Source organism: Centruroides sculpturatus, unplaced genomic scaffold, assembly GCF_000671375.1.
Source record: "Centruroides sculpturatus isolate CEXI.00-Female unplaced genomic scaffold, Cexi_2.0 scaffold85, whole genome shotgun sequence".
Taxonomy (NCBI): domain Eukaryota; kingdom Metazoa; phylum Arthropoda; class Arachnida; order Scorpiones; family Buthidae; genus Centruroides; species Centruroides sculpturatus.
The window spans coordinates 1,638,148-1,652,800 of record NW_019384798.1 but is presented as its reverse complement, the minus strand read 5'-3'; the positions used below and the strand labels follow the sequence as shown (position 1 = coordinate 1,652,800).

General features: G+C 32.6%; 1 protein-coding gene across 1 annotated transcript in view; it reads left to right on the top strand.

Moving 5' to 3' along the window:
• Nucleotides 1-14,653, top strand: part of LOC111629475 (neurexin-1-like) — a 55,853-nt gene that overhangs the window by 40,608 nt on the left and 592 nt on the right. Inside the window, exons 7-10 of the mRNA XM_023373390.1 lie at nucleotides 4,651-4,805; nucleotides 10,147-10,295; nucleotides 10,380-10,684; nucleotides 14,011-14,280. Coding sequence (XP_023229158.1) covers nucleotides 4,651-4,805; nucleotides 10,147-10,295; nucleotides 10,380-10,684; nucleotides 14,011-14,280 — 879 coding nt within the window. The remainder of the gene's footprint in view (nucleotides 1-4,650; nucleotides 4,806-10,146; nucleotides 10,296-10,379; nucleotides 10,685-14,010; nucleotides 14,281-14,653) is intronic.

Sequence of the window (14,653 nt, the reverse complement as noted above, 5' to 3'; positions counted from 1 at the left end):
CCACATTCAGGAACCAGTGTCAGGCTTCTAAAGAAGACTTTCTTCTTTTTAGCCAAACTTTTGGAACTTGAAACATTTTTTAAAAAATAAGGTTTTGGAACCAAAATCTTTTAAAACAAACAATCTGTTTTTCATATCACTATGTCATCAACCAATGTCACCAATGTCAAAATTTTTTTAATAGGCCCTACAATAATTTTGTAGAAATATAAATTATAGCTTAAAATAATGTAATAGTGTTGAATGCACAAATAGCTGCAAAACTATGATATTAAATCATCTCTAAATAATGGATCATTTACGAGTGATATTTCCAAGCAGTGGAAATTGCTTCTGCATCTTGCTATTTATACATATATAAATAGCATCTTGTCAAACATGGAGATATATAAGAGCTCACATTGTGAGCTTTTATATATCTCCCATGTTTATAGCATTCTTGGTTTATCAGTGTTCAATGTTTTCTTAATTAATTTGGTATCATCCCATTGCACTAACACCCTGGGCTCTATTGTATATTGGTCCAGAGTTGTCATTGTTTTGTCATTGCTCACGAAGAGGATATGTATAAATAGCAAAGATGCAGCTGTCACTGCTGGAAGTGTATGAAAAGCCAGTTTGTTGTCACTTGTATGTTAAAGTGATTTTACTATAAAAAATATAACTATGGGACATTTATTGGATATAGTTTAATAATAATAAAAAAAATAGTAATAATAAAAGTCCAAAAAACCAAAAGCTAATATATAAAAGAAACTTTTATGCAGAAACAAACAAAGAAACATTTATTATTTTAAATGGTCATTATCAGGTTAGATTACTTTTAAAATAGAATGAACATGATGGAAGATACAATTTTAAAAATTAGAACATGTCATTGATTGGAGAATGTTGTATATGTTATGGACAAAGTGATTAATCGGGCATTATGAATAATGACCAAATATATGAGGGCAGTGTGATAAATATTGATTCATTTATCAAATTGACCGGTCATTATGAATACTGCTATCACCTAGTCGGGCAAAGTGATAATAATAAGTTGAGGAGTGATCATCTGACATACGCTAGCCAATCGGCACGCTGAGTTGCGTGTGCGTATCGTACAGCGTTTAGTACAGAATTTTAAATTTGATTAAAAAAACCCCACTTATTTCATTTAGAAATATTTATTTTTTGTAAATTATATTAAAGTACTATTAACTATATTAATTAAACTAATATTAACAAAAAGTATTATTAACAATTTTTGGCATAAATTATATAAAAAATTAAATGTTTTTTAGTTTATTTATTTGAGCAATTAAGATTTTCATGACATTTGAAATTACATAATGTTTTTTTTTGGTAGCATTTGCATCTTAGATTTTCAACCAATTTTTCAGCAGCATTAACTATAGTTGTGGGCTTCAGAAATTGATGACATTCTTGCACATTCTCTAAGCGAAATTTCTGCACCTGGTACATCTCCAACAGAAATGAAGTTTTCTTTACAAACAGTAAATTGGTTTCTGGAATATAAAAGATTTAATATGCCATGTTTGGTACCCAGTTTGTAAAGGTTTTTATCTTTAACTGCAACAATGACACCTAAAATATTTTTTCCATCACTGCAGGCTCGATCTACATCAGGTACACGAATCCTTACTGTATCACCAACAATAGCTGCTGTTTATTTGGAATTTGATGTATTAATCATTTTTTCTGCTTGCTTTTTAAGATTAAACAAAGACAAAGCCCTTATTTTAGACACGCTTCTTATTTTTTCTTCTATTTTTGGATCAATTGTTTGGATTGTTTCTTATTCATTCACCAATTCTGTAATACTAATAACATCCTGGTTTAGATTTTTTTCACATGAAGACGATGTAGATTTTTGAACTTCATCAGTTATATTGCTATGTAAGGGTAGCATTATCAAATAATATTTCATAATGTTTTCTTGGACGGTACCCGGACTTTCAGCGTTTGAGCAACTTTGACTTACTTCGTTGATAGTTTTAAAAAGTCTCTGTGGATCCTCTTCTGTATTAATGTTGAACAACGATTCGTTGGGTATAAAATTCTTTAGTCCAACTTTTAACTTTGCTCCAAACATGGCCTCTTAGGGGCTGCAGTTTATACCAGTATGGTGCGCTCGATTTTTCATCAGTAGTACAAAACGTAATCCTTCCAACCATTTGTTAGTATTATTAATCTCCAACCAAGAACTAAGCATATTTTCTACGTCTTGATTACATCTTTCTATTGAACCCTGACTTTGTGATTGCCTGGGCTTTCCATGCACCATTTTTAACTTGGACCACATATTACACATTTCTTTGATGATGATATTGGCAAATTCTCTGCCATTATCGCTTTGTAGAATACTCGGTGCACCAAAAATTGTAAAAAATATCTAAAAGAACATATGCTACTTCTTCAGCCCTTTTGTTTTTAACTCGTTTAATCGGTTATTGAAGCGATTATTCATATCACTTAATGATTCCTCCATGATCATTACTTTTGTCAGAGAAGAAAGATTAACTACTGGTCACATAAATTTAAAATTCGATACTAAATGCAGTATGCGTGAGCAAGTAAGATGTAAGTTCTGATTGGCTAACGTATGTCGGATGATCACTCCTCAACGTATTATTATCACTTTGCCTGACTAGGTGGTAGCAGTATTCATAATGGCCGGTCAATTTGATAAATTATTGAAATTTATTACAATGCCCAATTTTGTTGGTCATTATTCATAATGCCCGGGCATTATTCATAATGTCCATATTAATCACTTTGTCCATAATATATATATGATGACATCTGGTAACATAAGAGAAAAACAATGTGAAACTTATATGTGTAAGGGAAAAAGTCTGCATCTTTGAAGTGGATAGCAAAGGTTTTCCTAGTAGCTTTATAAATTTCTAATTTTTCCAAGTAGTGTACTTAGATGGACCTGGTTGTTAGTATGATGGATGATGCAGCTGTATATGCTGCTCAGTAGTGGTGAGGCATTTTTGGATGGATGTATGATGTTCTTTGAGGCATGTAGTCAATGGATGTGCTGTAGTTCCCATGTCTTCAACCACTGGTTGACTCGTTAATTGGTAAGAAGGATGATGTACACCAGGTAGGGGATTCATTTCAGAATTGTCTTTGGCTTCCTTGAGTAATACAAAAACTGTAGGGCTATGAGATGCACTTTCTTGATCTATGTTTATCACTACATTTCAACAAAAGTGTACAGGAATCCATCCTACAATCTACTCTTCATCCTGGCCCCCTCCACTATCCATATAAATACAAGGTGCCTGCTTTTGGAGCCCTTATTGGAGAAAAACCTTCTCTCACTCTTCCACAGCTTAGAAAAAAGAACAACTTCAGTAAATTGCTCATCTGACCAATAAACATGGCTATTCCTCTAACATAACATCAAAGGTTTCATTCATCACCACCATCCCACTATACCTCATATTCTCTTTCAGGATAAGACATCCAAAACAGTTGCTTACAAAAGGCTGTTTGGCTTCTACAACGATATTGTGAGATACAACAATGTACCCCTCACCTTCAGAAGGAGCCCTACAGTTTTTGTATTACTCAAGGAAGCCAAAGACCATCCTGACTTGAAATACTTATTTGGAGTATACATCATTCTTCTCATCAATAAGAGTCAACTAGCAGTTGAATACGTGGGAGCTAAAGCACATTCATTGACTACATGCCTCAAAAACATTGTACTGTACATCCACCAAAAAGGCCTCACATCACTGCTCTAGCATCATATGTGGCCACATCCTTTATTGTACTAACAACCAGTTCCAGCTAAGTACAGTACTAAGAAAATTTGAAATTTATGAAGCCTCTAGAAAGGCCTCTGCTATTAACTTCAAAGATGCAGACTTCTTTCCTTCCACATGAAAGTTTCGCATCACTTAATTTTTCTCTGATGTCATCATGTATACAGCATTCTCCAATCAACATGTTATAATTTTTAAAGTTGTATTTTCTGTCATGTTCATTCTATTTTAGAACTAATCTAACCTGATGATGGTTGTATAAAACAAAGAAAACATTTCTCATTTCTGCATTAAGGTTCCTTTTATGTGATGGGTTTTAGTTGTGTATTATTAATATATTCCAGTTTATCAAGTGGTTAATTGCATTAAAAAGAAAAAATACTAAAATCTGTTCATAGTGGAAATCTGCCAAAACAAAAAAAATAATTTAGTACCATGCAATTCCAATTTACACAAATTTTACTGTTTTAATTTATTATTATAGTGTTACCCAAGCTGGTCTTTAGCAAGCTGATCAACCTGTTAACTATTTTCTCAGATCAATTAAAAATCTTTATTATTTTTAAGTTTTTAAGATAACCGAACTTTGGATTAATATGCTATTGAGTGTTATGAGTATTTACACTCACTCTCCAGAACCTGTAACTGGTGCGTGACGCATATATATATTTCTCTATTTAAATGTTATGAGTATTGTTTTTATATTAATTAATGATATATAAGGAAATTTTCAGTAGCAGTTAGCTAATATTACAGATCATTTACCTAAAACTTTTTTCTGATGTAAATGTTGTATAATTTGATTGCAATAATAATAATTTTTGTAAGATATTAAGAAATTAACAGAAAGTTTATTTAATAGGCATATTTTCCAAATTCATTATTATTTTATGCTTCTGGAAATGAACCTCATCATAATTATTTTAGTGCTGTGATTTTAAATGATGGTCTTTATTTTGAAATGAGCCTAGGAGATGAAATGTTAAATGCTACTATGTCTAACATTGTTCTTGGAAAGTAAGTTTGATTTACATTTTTCATAAGAATGCATTCAGCCTTAAATTTTTAATGATTAAAGATTTTAATATTTTGTTGTATTGTTTATGTAATTCTGTGCGTGTCTGATATATTTTAGTTTTTAAAATTGTTCTAACCCAGCGATTCCCAACCTGTGGTACGCGTACCCCTAGGGGTACGCGATAGGTTGTTTAGGGGTACAGAAAAATGTTAGTTATTATGGTAGAAAAAATAATATATTATGTATCACAAACTAATAGTATTAAAAAATTATTAGGTAAAAAATGTTCCTTGCAACAATCACAACTTTATTATACATTTTTTCTTTTAGTTTTTTTTTTCTTTAATTTAAAGTTACAATATGTAAAATTAACAATACGGTTACTTACTAAATTTCTTAAATGAGGGGTACAATCTAGAGATATGACATGTCACGGGGTACAATCTAGAGATATGGCATGTCACGGGGTACGCTAATGAAAAAAGGTTGGGAACCACTGTTCTAACCTTATTCTATATTTGAAGTATGAATATTTTTGAAAATTTGCATATTAATAGTTAATAAATTTTTAATTTCAAGTGCATTGTATATAGCAGGGGTGGCCAACCTGCGGCTCGCGAGCCACATGCGGCTCTTCGAAGGATTATTTGTGGCTCTCGATAAATGTACTGTACCCGAGTTCCCTTTTCATTTTTGTGTTATTATATTTTAAAAAATTATTATCGTCCGTATGTGTTTCAAAATGTCTTTTAAATTACTAACAACAAATATGAAAGACTAAGTGCAACGTTGTAACAAATTTCATTTCCGTCCAAGTTAAGAATGATATGACTCATTGAAAACTGCGCGAACGAACATAAACAGTGGCGTAATCGTCTTTATCGACCGACTCCAGACCGATTTTGAATTTGTAAACTGTCATTGCAATGGACAGTTGACATTGTGCTCTGGAGGAAACAATTTGTATCACTCTTGCTACGGATATATTTTGTAATCTGGAATTTTTTGCATACCTTTAATTGCGGCTCGCGAAAAATTTCAAATTTTGAAAAATGGCTCGGACTATCAAGGAGCTTGGCCACCCCTGGTATATAGGTTCATTGCCTTTTTTTTTTATAAAAGAAAATAAATCTAATAATTTTATGTTGGTAGAAATAAACTAGTCATAGGAACTCATAAAAATATTAAAACTATTAGAGAAATTAAGTTCTAATTCTGGATTAAAAGTTTTTGAGATATTAATATTTCATTATTAGATGAAATACTTTAAGAACATGAAATTCTAAAATTTTGTAATGAAATTCATATTTCAGTAACATTTGTAACTTAAATCAACATTTGATCTGATAATGATCTTTGGTGTCTTGAAAAATTTTTAATCCAGAATTAAAACTCATGACTTCTTGAACAAACAGCTTCTTCAAAGATAATCTTCAATCTGACATTCTTAAATTAAACAAATCTTTAAGATCTTTAAATTTACTAATTAATAGCACAAAAACTAAAGTAATGATTTATAGTCTAGTGAAAATTCATACTAATATTAATTTATATGTAGAAAATCAATGCATACAGGTAGTCAATTCTCTCTCTGATCTTGGGATCACATTTGACTGTAAACTTGCATATAAAATTCATATTGATAATTTACTTTTAAAAATTCTAATACATCAAGGTATGCTTTGGTGTAATTTTAAAACTATCTCAAATAAGAATACATTACATGCCATTTTCTCTTACTAACATCCAGTCTCATCGATTATGTTTTACCTGTTTGGGCTTCTGCATCTCCTTATCTGTTAACATTAAACACATGTAATTCCCAAATAGGTAAAATGTTTCTTTTACTTAACAAACTGGATCACTTACTATACACAGATCTTCCTGAAGTTGCATGATTTCGCTTAGGTTTACCAAATTTATTTAAATGTATTTATTGCTTTGATCAAATCCTTTACATACAAACTCCCATCTCATTACATCAACTTATATATTAAGTCAGTCAGTACAAGACAGTCTACCTGTATTTCTGTTCCTTTTTGCCATCTTGTTGTTTCCACCAAATCCTTTTTCTGTCATTACCATAAAGTTATTAGTATAATTGAAGATAAACTTTACATTGATTTCCATAAATTTAAAGTGTTTTGACAGAACAAAAAAAATATTGCGGTACAAAGAATACTTGTCAAAAACTTAAATACTAATTATACTAATAAAAGAAAGAAGGAAAAAAGGATAGATAATAGGATAAGTAGATATATAGTGCCAAGCAAAAATGGGTACCCTATAGTTGACGATTGAGGTGGTGGTAGTCGGGTGATATTGTTCTGGATGGTGGGGAACGATTGTAGGTGAAATTTGATCAATACTCCACTATAACCCTTTGGATGTCCTTAATTCAAGATACTCCTTTCCTCTCGGGTTTCGGATTTTTAAAAAAAACCTTTCATCACTTTCTCCCGCCACTGCAAAAACGACCTGGAGACCTCTTCAACGCATCTTCTCTCTTCAACATTCCAGTCCAAAAGTGGACTTACGTGTCTCTCCTTTTGCTCTCTGGGCTACTCCTTTCTTTTGTTCACTAACCAGGTCACCCACCATCCACACTTGGAAGAAAGTTCTAGGAAGTTATATACAAAAGAACAAAGAAGGAAGGAAGGGAAAATATATATGGACAAAATAATAAATATACTGGTATACCACCACACTAGCCCAACCCTTGTATAAAAATGTTATTGTACAAATATAAACATCCATTAACCTGATTTTTAGATTAATGCCAAATGATTGCCAGATTACAGTAGGCTATAATAATATTGTCATGATAAAAATCGTCTGGATGTACAATTCTCGCGCTTTTCCTGTTTTGAACGAGCAACGGCGGTCGTCATGGAAACGTGGATCAGATGATGTTGGAAGTTTTGGAATTCGACCGCGGATTGGCTAGAAAACATTGTACGACCAGCGGACGTCCAATAGCACTACTAAGCTGATTGGAGGACTTACATTCGTTTCAATCCAATATAAAAGGATTGAATTTAGGCAGGAAGTTCAATTCTCCTAGGACCTGATAAGGGAACGGGAGTTCGCCTAGGGCCTGGTAAGGGAACTCAAGTCTGCTGAAGAAGGTGCTTTGTTTCGCCAACTTGTTGAAACTGTCCCAAGGGAGTTGTCGCAAGGAGTCCTTTTCGACAGACCTGTTGTTGTGGATGTGGTTTAATTGACTTTTGAACTTTGCTATATCTGAATTATTGTAATTCTTTTAGGTTTGTGGAATTCATAACCAGCGGTGATATTCGAAATATTTAACAAAGGGTTCGCTAGAAACTTTTTCCTTAACAATTTTTTTTTTCGCTGAAATGATGCATTAGCAACATTAGCGCAAAAAATTTAAGATACCCATATAAATAAAAAAGATGCGTTCGCAAAAATAAGTCAGTTAAAATTTAACATTTTTAATGCCAGAACTAATTTTTTTTTTTTTTGATAAATAATAATAGTGTTCAAAATGGTTTATTTTGTACATATTTTATTACGACACGTGTTCCACAGCCAACTTGTATTTTCTCGCGCGCGTGGGATTGTGGGATCTCTCTTATGCTGGGGTCGTATTCTGGTCACCGTCTCTTGTCTTTCGTCTCTCACAAGACGGTCTTTGATTGGCTATTCATTTGGATTAGCCAATGAAAGACCGTCTTGTGAGAGACGAGAGACCAGAGACAGTGACCAGAATATGGCCCCTGGATCTAGTTTCAAGAAAGCTCTTGAGTCGACCGCGATTGAACCTCGTTTCACTCGAGATTGAAACAGTCCAGGGAGGTCGCATCAAGGCGAATGGAATATAGGACTCTAGTTTAGTAGTGTTACAGAGTATATAATACGTATATTTTAATATATTTTTTAAAAGAAACAAAACCACTGATAAATGTTGTGTGTGTTTAACAAGGTTCGGAAAACTTTGAAAATGTTAACAACGGGTTCGGCCGAACCTGTGCGAACCCGCTGAATATCACCACTGTTCATAACTGTATGTAAGTTTTCATAGTTAATATAAACATTTGTCAATTGTGAACAAGTGGGTTGTGAACTTGACTAATATGTAATGTATTTATGAGATGTGAGTGGATTGAGAAATAATATGTACATATTCAATGGTAGCAACCAAAAGAATGTGTTGTTTATTGACAGGGAATTGTGAGAATCTGGAGACGGAGTATAAATTTTATTACGAAAAATCAATTTTATCAATCAGTCTAGATAAACTCCTTCGTGAATTAAATATGAAAAACTTTTTCTTTCAAATATAAAACTACATTAATAGATCAAAGAAATTAAATTAAAATATTTCTATGTATAATGTCCTTTTAATCCAAAGAATTTTTCTTGGTAGACAATCTTACAGCATTTTGGTTAGAAAATTACAGTTTTATTTTAAAAATTTGAACTCATATGCATTTCAGGTTGGCTTATGTTTCCAACCTCTCTTCAGTGCTGTTAAAAAAATATACAAATTGTAATAAAGGACACGACATTATTTAAATATTGCATAAAAAGATTTCTACAATCCAAAACTTATGTCTCATATAATGGTACATATTAAAAAACTATTTCTATATTTTTATCTTCCTTAGGTGTATAACAATTCACTATAAGATGGCTGTAAGATCATCTACTAAGAAAAATTCGTTGGATTAAAAGGACTTTTTACATAGAAATTGAATAAATATGATCACTATATATTATGAAAAATTTTGAAGTTTTATGTTACTTAAAGTTAACAAAACTGTACAAAATTTTTTTCTTTATTATAATGTAGACATGATTATCTCTCTTTAATTTGAGACTGTTATTTTTAAATTTAATCATTTCAAAGAAAAAAATTAAATACAATAAAATGCAAAAAACAATGAATTGATGAATGATGTAATAAGTTGGTATGTAAAATAGTTTTTCCTGCTCCAGCTACTACAAGATTAGTTAATTTCCTATTGATGCTTGACTAATGTCTGATTAGATTTGAAATAGAAAAGGAATAATAATGGAAAACATTACAACTATAGATCATATCATATTACATCATTAAGATCATGAGATTACAATCACATCAAAAATGTTTAAGTTAAAAAATAATTCCAAATTTATTAATTATTGAAGTTATCAAGAGATGACAACATCTGTGCATATGGTATAAATTTACTAATGATTGATTGATTTAATTAGCCTTAAAGTTTTTGGCATAATTATTACTTAACAAATACAGATAGTTTAAATATATATATTTTTCATTGTGCATTAAATATTAGAATGGTTATAACAAAGATGTTCTGTATCTTTTAATAGGTGGCATAATTTTACAATGATTCATCATGGAAAAGAAATAACTTTAATTCTTGATTCCACATCAGTCACACTGTATAATAGTGGACCTCATTATCATTTGAATATTGACCCATATTTATTTATTGGAGGGATATCGGTTAATTCTAAAGGTATGATTATAAAATTATTTATATATCTTTTTATTTTAAAGAATGTTTTAAATATTTGAGTTATGTATATATACATATATTTAGGCCCTAAATTTGGATATAACTTTGTGGGATGTTTGAAAGGCGTTTATTTTAACGATAAAGATATTTTGTTTTCTTTGAGAAGTAACGATGGTGTGGTACGTCATCACAGTTTATTTCCCATGCAATTTGGATGCCAACACATAGCATTTATTCCTATGACATTTCCCTTTGTGGAGTCACAAATAGTGATAAATAGTTCATCAAATAGTATACATCAAGTTTCTTTTGAATTTAAAACTACAGAAAAGAATGGCATTATATTTACTGCTAATATAAAATTGAATTCTTCTGCAGGATTATGGCAGGTATTATTTTTTTATTTATATTATTCATTTATTTATTATAATTATTTTTACATTTTTTTGTTATTATTTTATTTTTTTATTGATTTCCATTGTTTAAAAATTTATGTATATTCTGTTTAATTTGGAATGTTATATATGTTCAATTCAGTTAAGTTATTTTTGTTCTAACCAGTATGGTGGAGTCAGTAAATAGTCTGACTCTGACTTCAACCTATCCCTTTTTTAAATGTGAGAAAAGACACCACTGGGTATTTGAACATTTTTACCTAAAATTTCTCTATAAAAACTATTAAAATTTATGACAAAAAAAATGGATATAATAAATTTATCTTGGAAAAGCTTTCAAATACATAAAGAAACATACTACATCTTAACAATCAAAAGAATTCCACTTTTATTACTTAACCTTTCAACAGTGGGATAGTCAGGTATGGTGCTACCCCAGAGTAGTGGAGAATAAATGTGGGAAATTTTTAAAGTATTTTTCTATGCATTTTTTCTCATTACCGTTTCGTGAAAAGATTTTGTAACCAATTACATCTAGTAAAGAAAAGTCTTTTTTTATTGTTACATAATTCATTTTTTATGTGAATTTTTTTCATGGTAGTTTTTGGCAATACCCCCAAAAGAATTTAACGGATATATCTGTCCCTCACCACTGCCACAATTGCCGTGGATGGATATATCCATCCCTCACTGTTGAGTGGTTAATTATCAAAAATTGATTTAAATTTAGTCATGAACATACTAACCTTATATTTCTCCCATCTGGATGAAGAAAAAATTAACACAAATGTGAAAAAAATGCTGAGATACATATAAGAGTAGTGTGTTCATTATTTTATTTACTTTTCTTGTTTGTAGAAGAGTAGATTTAAATTTAATCATTTCAAAGAAAAAAATTAAATACAATAAAATGTGTGACCGTAGGGTCGGCACCTCTTCAGCGCCCTGTCAGGATGACACCACCGAGTCTCTAAGGGACTCGGAAAACGCGACTTTATGTCACGAGATTCGCGAGCGGTAGCGTGTGAGCGCTTGGATTCGGAGTAGAGGTGAGGAGAGAGAAACGAGGAAGTGATTCACTCGATTCCAGATTAATAAACAATAACAAATTTATTTTAACGAGCAGGAGTACATGATATACGATCATAGACATCTTGGATTGATATATATACATCCATATTCTATATCCCTAGATTATTGAATCTAACTGTCGCGAGAGAGAGAGAGTTACAGGATATTCGCGTGTGGATAAATACCTTATAGAGAGGTCGAGGATTGATGACTGGATGATTCTCCGTCAGGATTCTTGGGATGTTGGATGGAATGTTCTTGATATTTAGAGTGTCCAGGTAACAGGAGCAACTTCGGAGGGAGGTATCCGACTGGTGTTGAGGCACTTAGGTGGGTAAGATATACTTATGATAAGGTCGGCGGATGCACGATATTTTGCACGGTATAAATTCTTGAGCGGACGAACTTTGGAGGACGACTGACTTCGGGATCTCTTTCTTTTTCCTTTTTCATTCCTCTTGGGTTTTTCCCTGAGGTCAGGTGATGGCCTTTAACGGTCGCACGTCCAATATGTCTTCTCCATCAAAAGTTCCTGGTGACACATCCCTGACTAACTTGATCTGATTCAACAAGGAACAAACTCCGTGGGAAATAAGTTTTATGGCTTTTAGCCTAACGTTTCGATTTTACTTGCTTAAAGTTCCAATAAATAAAATTGAAAATAACACTTTACTGAGGGTTAGTTCGGCCCTCACAAATGCAAAAAACAATAATTTGATGAATGATGTAATAAATTAGTATGTAAAATAGTTTCTCTGCTCCAGCTACTACAAGGTTAGTTAATTTCCTATTGATGCTTGACTAAATGCAAGTATATAGTAGAATTTTAAATATGAAATTTGGAAAATTGGTTATCTTGAACCAGTGTGTACAGTCACACCACTAGGACTTAAACCAATTAATAATAAGCTGGAATAATCCTATTAATTACATTTTTCAGTTTCTCTTTTTTGTTTTAGTTAGTTGCAGTTAGATTCTGATCTTGGTTTTATTTTTGTTTTTCTATTGACTGTTTTAAGATCAAATTATGTTATAGAAATTAACAACTGCTACTTTACATAAACTGGTTAAAACTAGAAATTAATAAACACTTCAAATAACCTAAAAAGCCAACAATTTGTTGCTGGCTTTTTAGGTTATTTGCAGTGTTTATTAATTTCTAGTGCAAATGTTGCAAATGTGTGCAAAGTGCAAATGTTTATGCTCATGTTAGATGGGCATCATCAGGCGGCAAACTGTTGAGAAAACATGGGATTGCCGAGCACATGTATAGGGGGAAGGGTGTATGATGTAAGACAAGAGGGAAAGGGAGACTTTATACTTTGTAGAATGACTTCCAGGCAGTGAGGAAGGAGTCAACGTCGTGATAATTTATGACTGAGTTATGGCAGGTAACCTTGTAAATTTCCACCTGTTCCAGATGTTTAAGGACATATTGCTTAGAGGTGTCATGTAAGAGGTGTGTCTTGTGGAAATCTAACTGGATTCATATACAGCCAAAGCTGTATTGGTTTAACCTTTTTTAATGGACATTTGATGCTCTTTGAGATGGGTGTAATGGGCAAGACATAGCTCCTATGAATTTTAAGCTGCAGTTGTAGCAAAGATCAATAATGAGGACACTGTAGATGCCTGGCAAATGGTTCTTGTTGGGACGGTGTTTGGCATTGTGGAGGAGTGAGGCAATGTAGGGACTTCTGCAGAATGCCAGCCAAAATTTGTTTCTTTGTACAATTTCTTTGTATAGGGTGGCAAGAGACTAGTTGTAGGTGACGGTCTTGAACTATTTTCTTCGTGAGAGGGTTTATTTAGTTGGATGGGTGGAGGCAGTGTCAGAAAGACTTTGAATAAGTCCCCTAATAGTATGTGGGGAGTGTTACGGAAAGATCTGGCAACACCAGAGAGAGAGCGGCAGGTGCAAGATGGACGGCTCTGTTTAATGTATGCGACTGGAGATCGTCCGGTCCAAGTATAACCCTGAATAAAATATTCAGAGTAAGTGTTTGTATTCCTGTCTTACTGGGGGTCTTAAGTGCGTCACGAACGACGGGTAAACACAAAGAAAACCATATAAAACATGGTGGCAGCGGATAATTAAGCCAGTAAAGGCAACGAGGCTTAACGAACACGCGCCAGCTTAACAAGTAATTAGAAACTTCGTTTAAGTTAAAGGTTGACGCTGCGGCAGACAGACAGTCTCCTTTATATAGTAATATAACGATTACTTTAAAGTAATAGAAAAAAAAAAGGAAAGCGAGATGAATAGTTTAACTCCTCCGGAACCATTTTCTATGGACACGTCGAATCCAGAAAATTGGAGTCTATGGAAGCAACGATTTGATATTTATGCAACGGCTATAGATTTACCTGCAAAAAGTATTCCACAGCAGAGAGCCATCCTGCTCCATATTATCGGAGAAAAAGGCTTAGAAATATACAANGCAAGATGGACGGCTCTGTTTAATGTATGCGACTGGAGATCGTCCGGTCCAAGTAGAACCCTGAATAAAGTATTCAGAGTAAGTTTTGTATTACTGTCTTACTGGGGGTCTTAAGTGCGTCACGAACAGCGTGAAAACACAAAGAAAACCATATAAAACAGCATGGCGCTCAAACAAAAGACGAATCAACGAGATTTGAAAATCGCGTAACTCCGGGTTCGCGTAAGTCGGGGTAGCGTAAGTCGAGGTATTACTGTAATATATGAAATTAGATGCAGTTTATAAGAGAATAGTAGATTATACATACATATAATACATATTTAAAGCAATTGTTTTACTCAGTGAATAGATATGACGTTGTTTTGTTGCGGTGTAACTAAACTAAGTTCAAAATTAACAAATAATTGATATTAAATAGAAAACACTTTTTCTTTCTTTCTTTCCTCTAAGG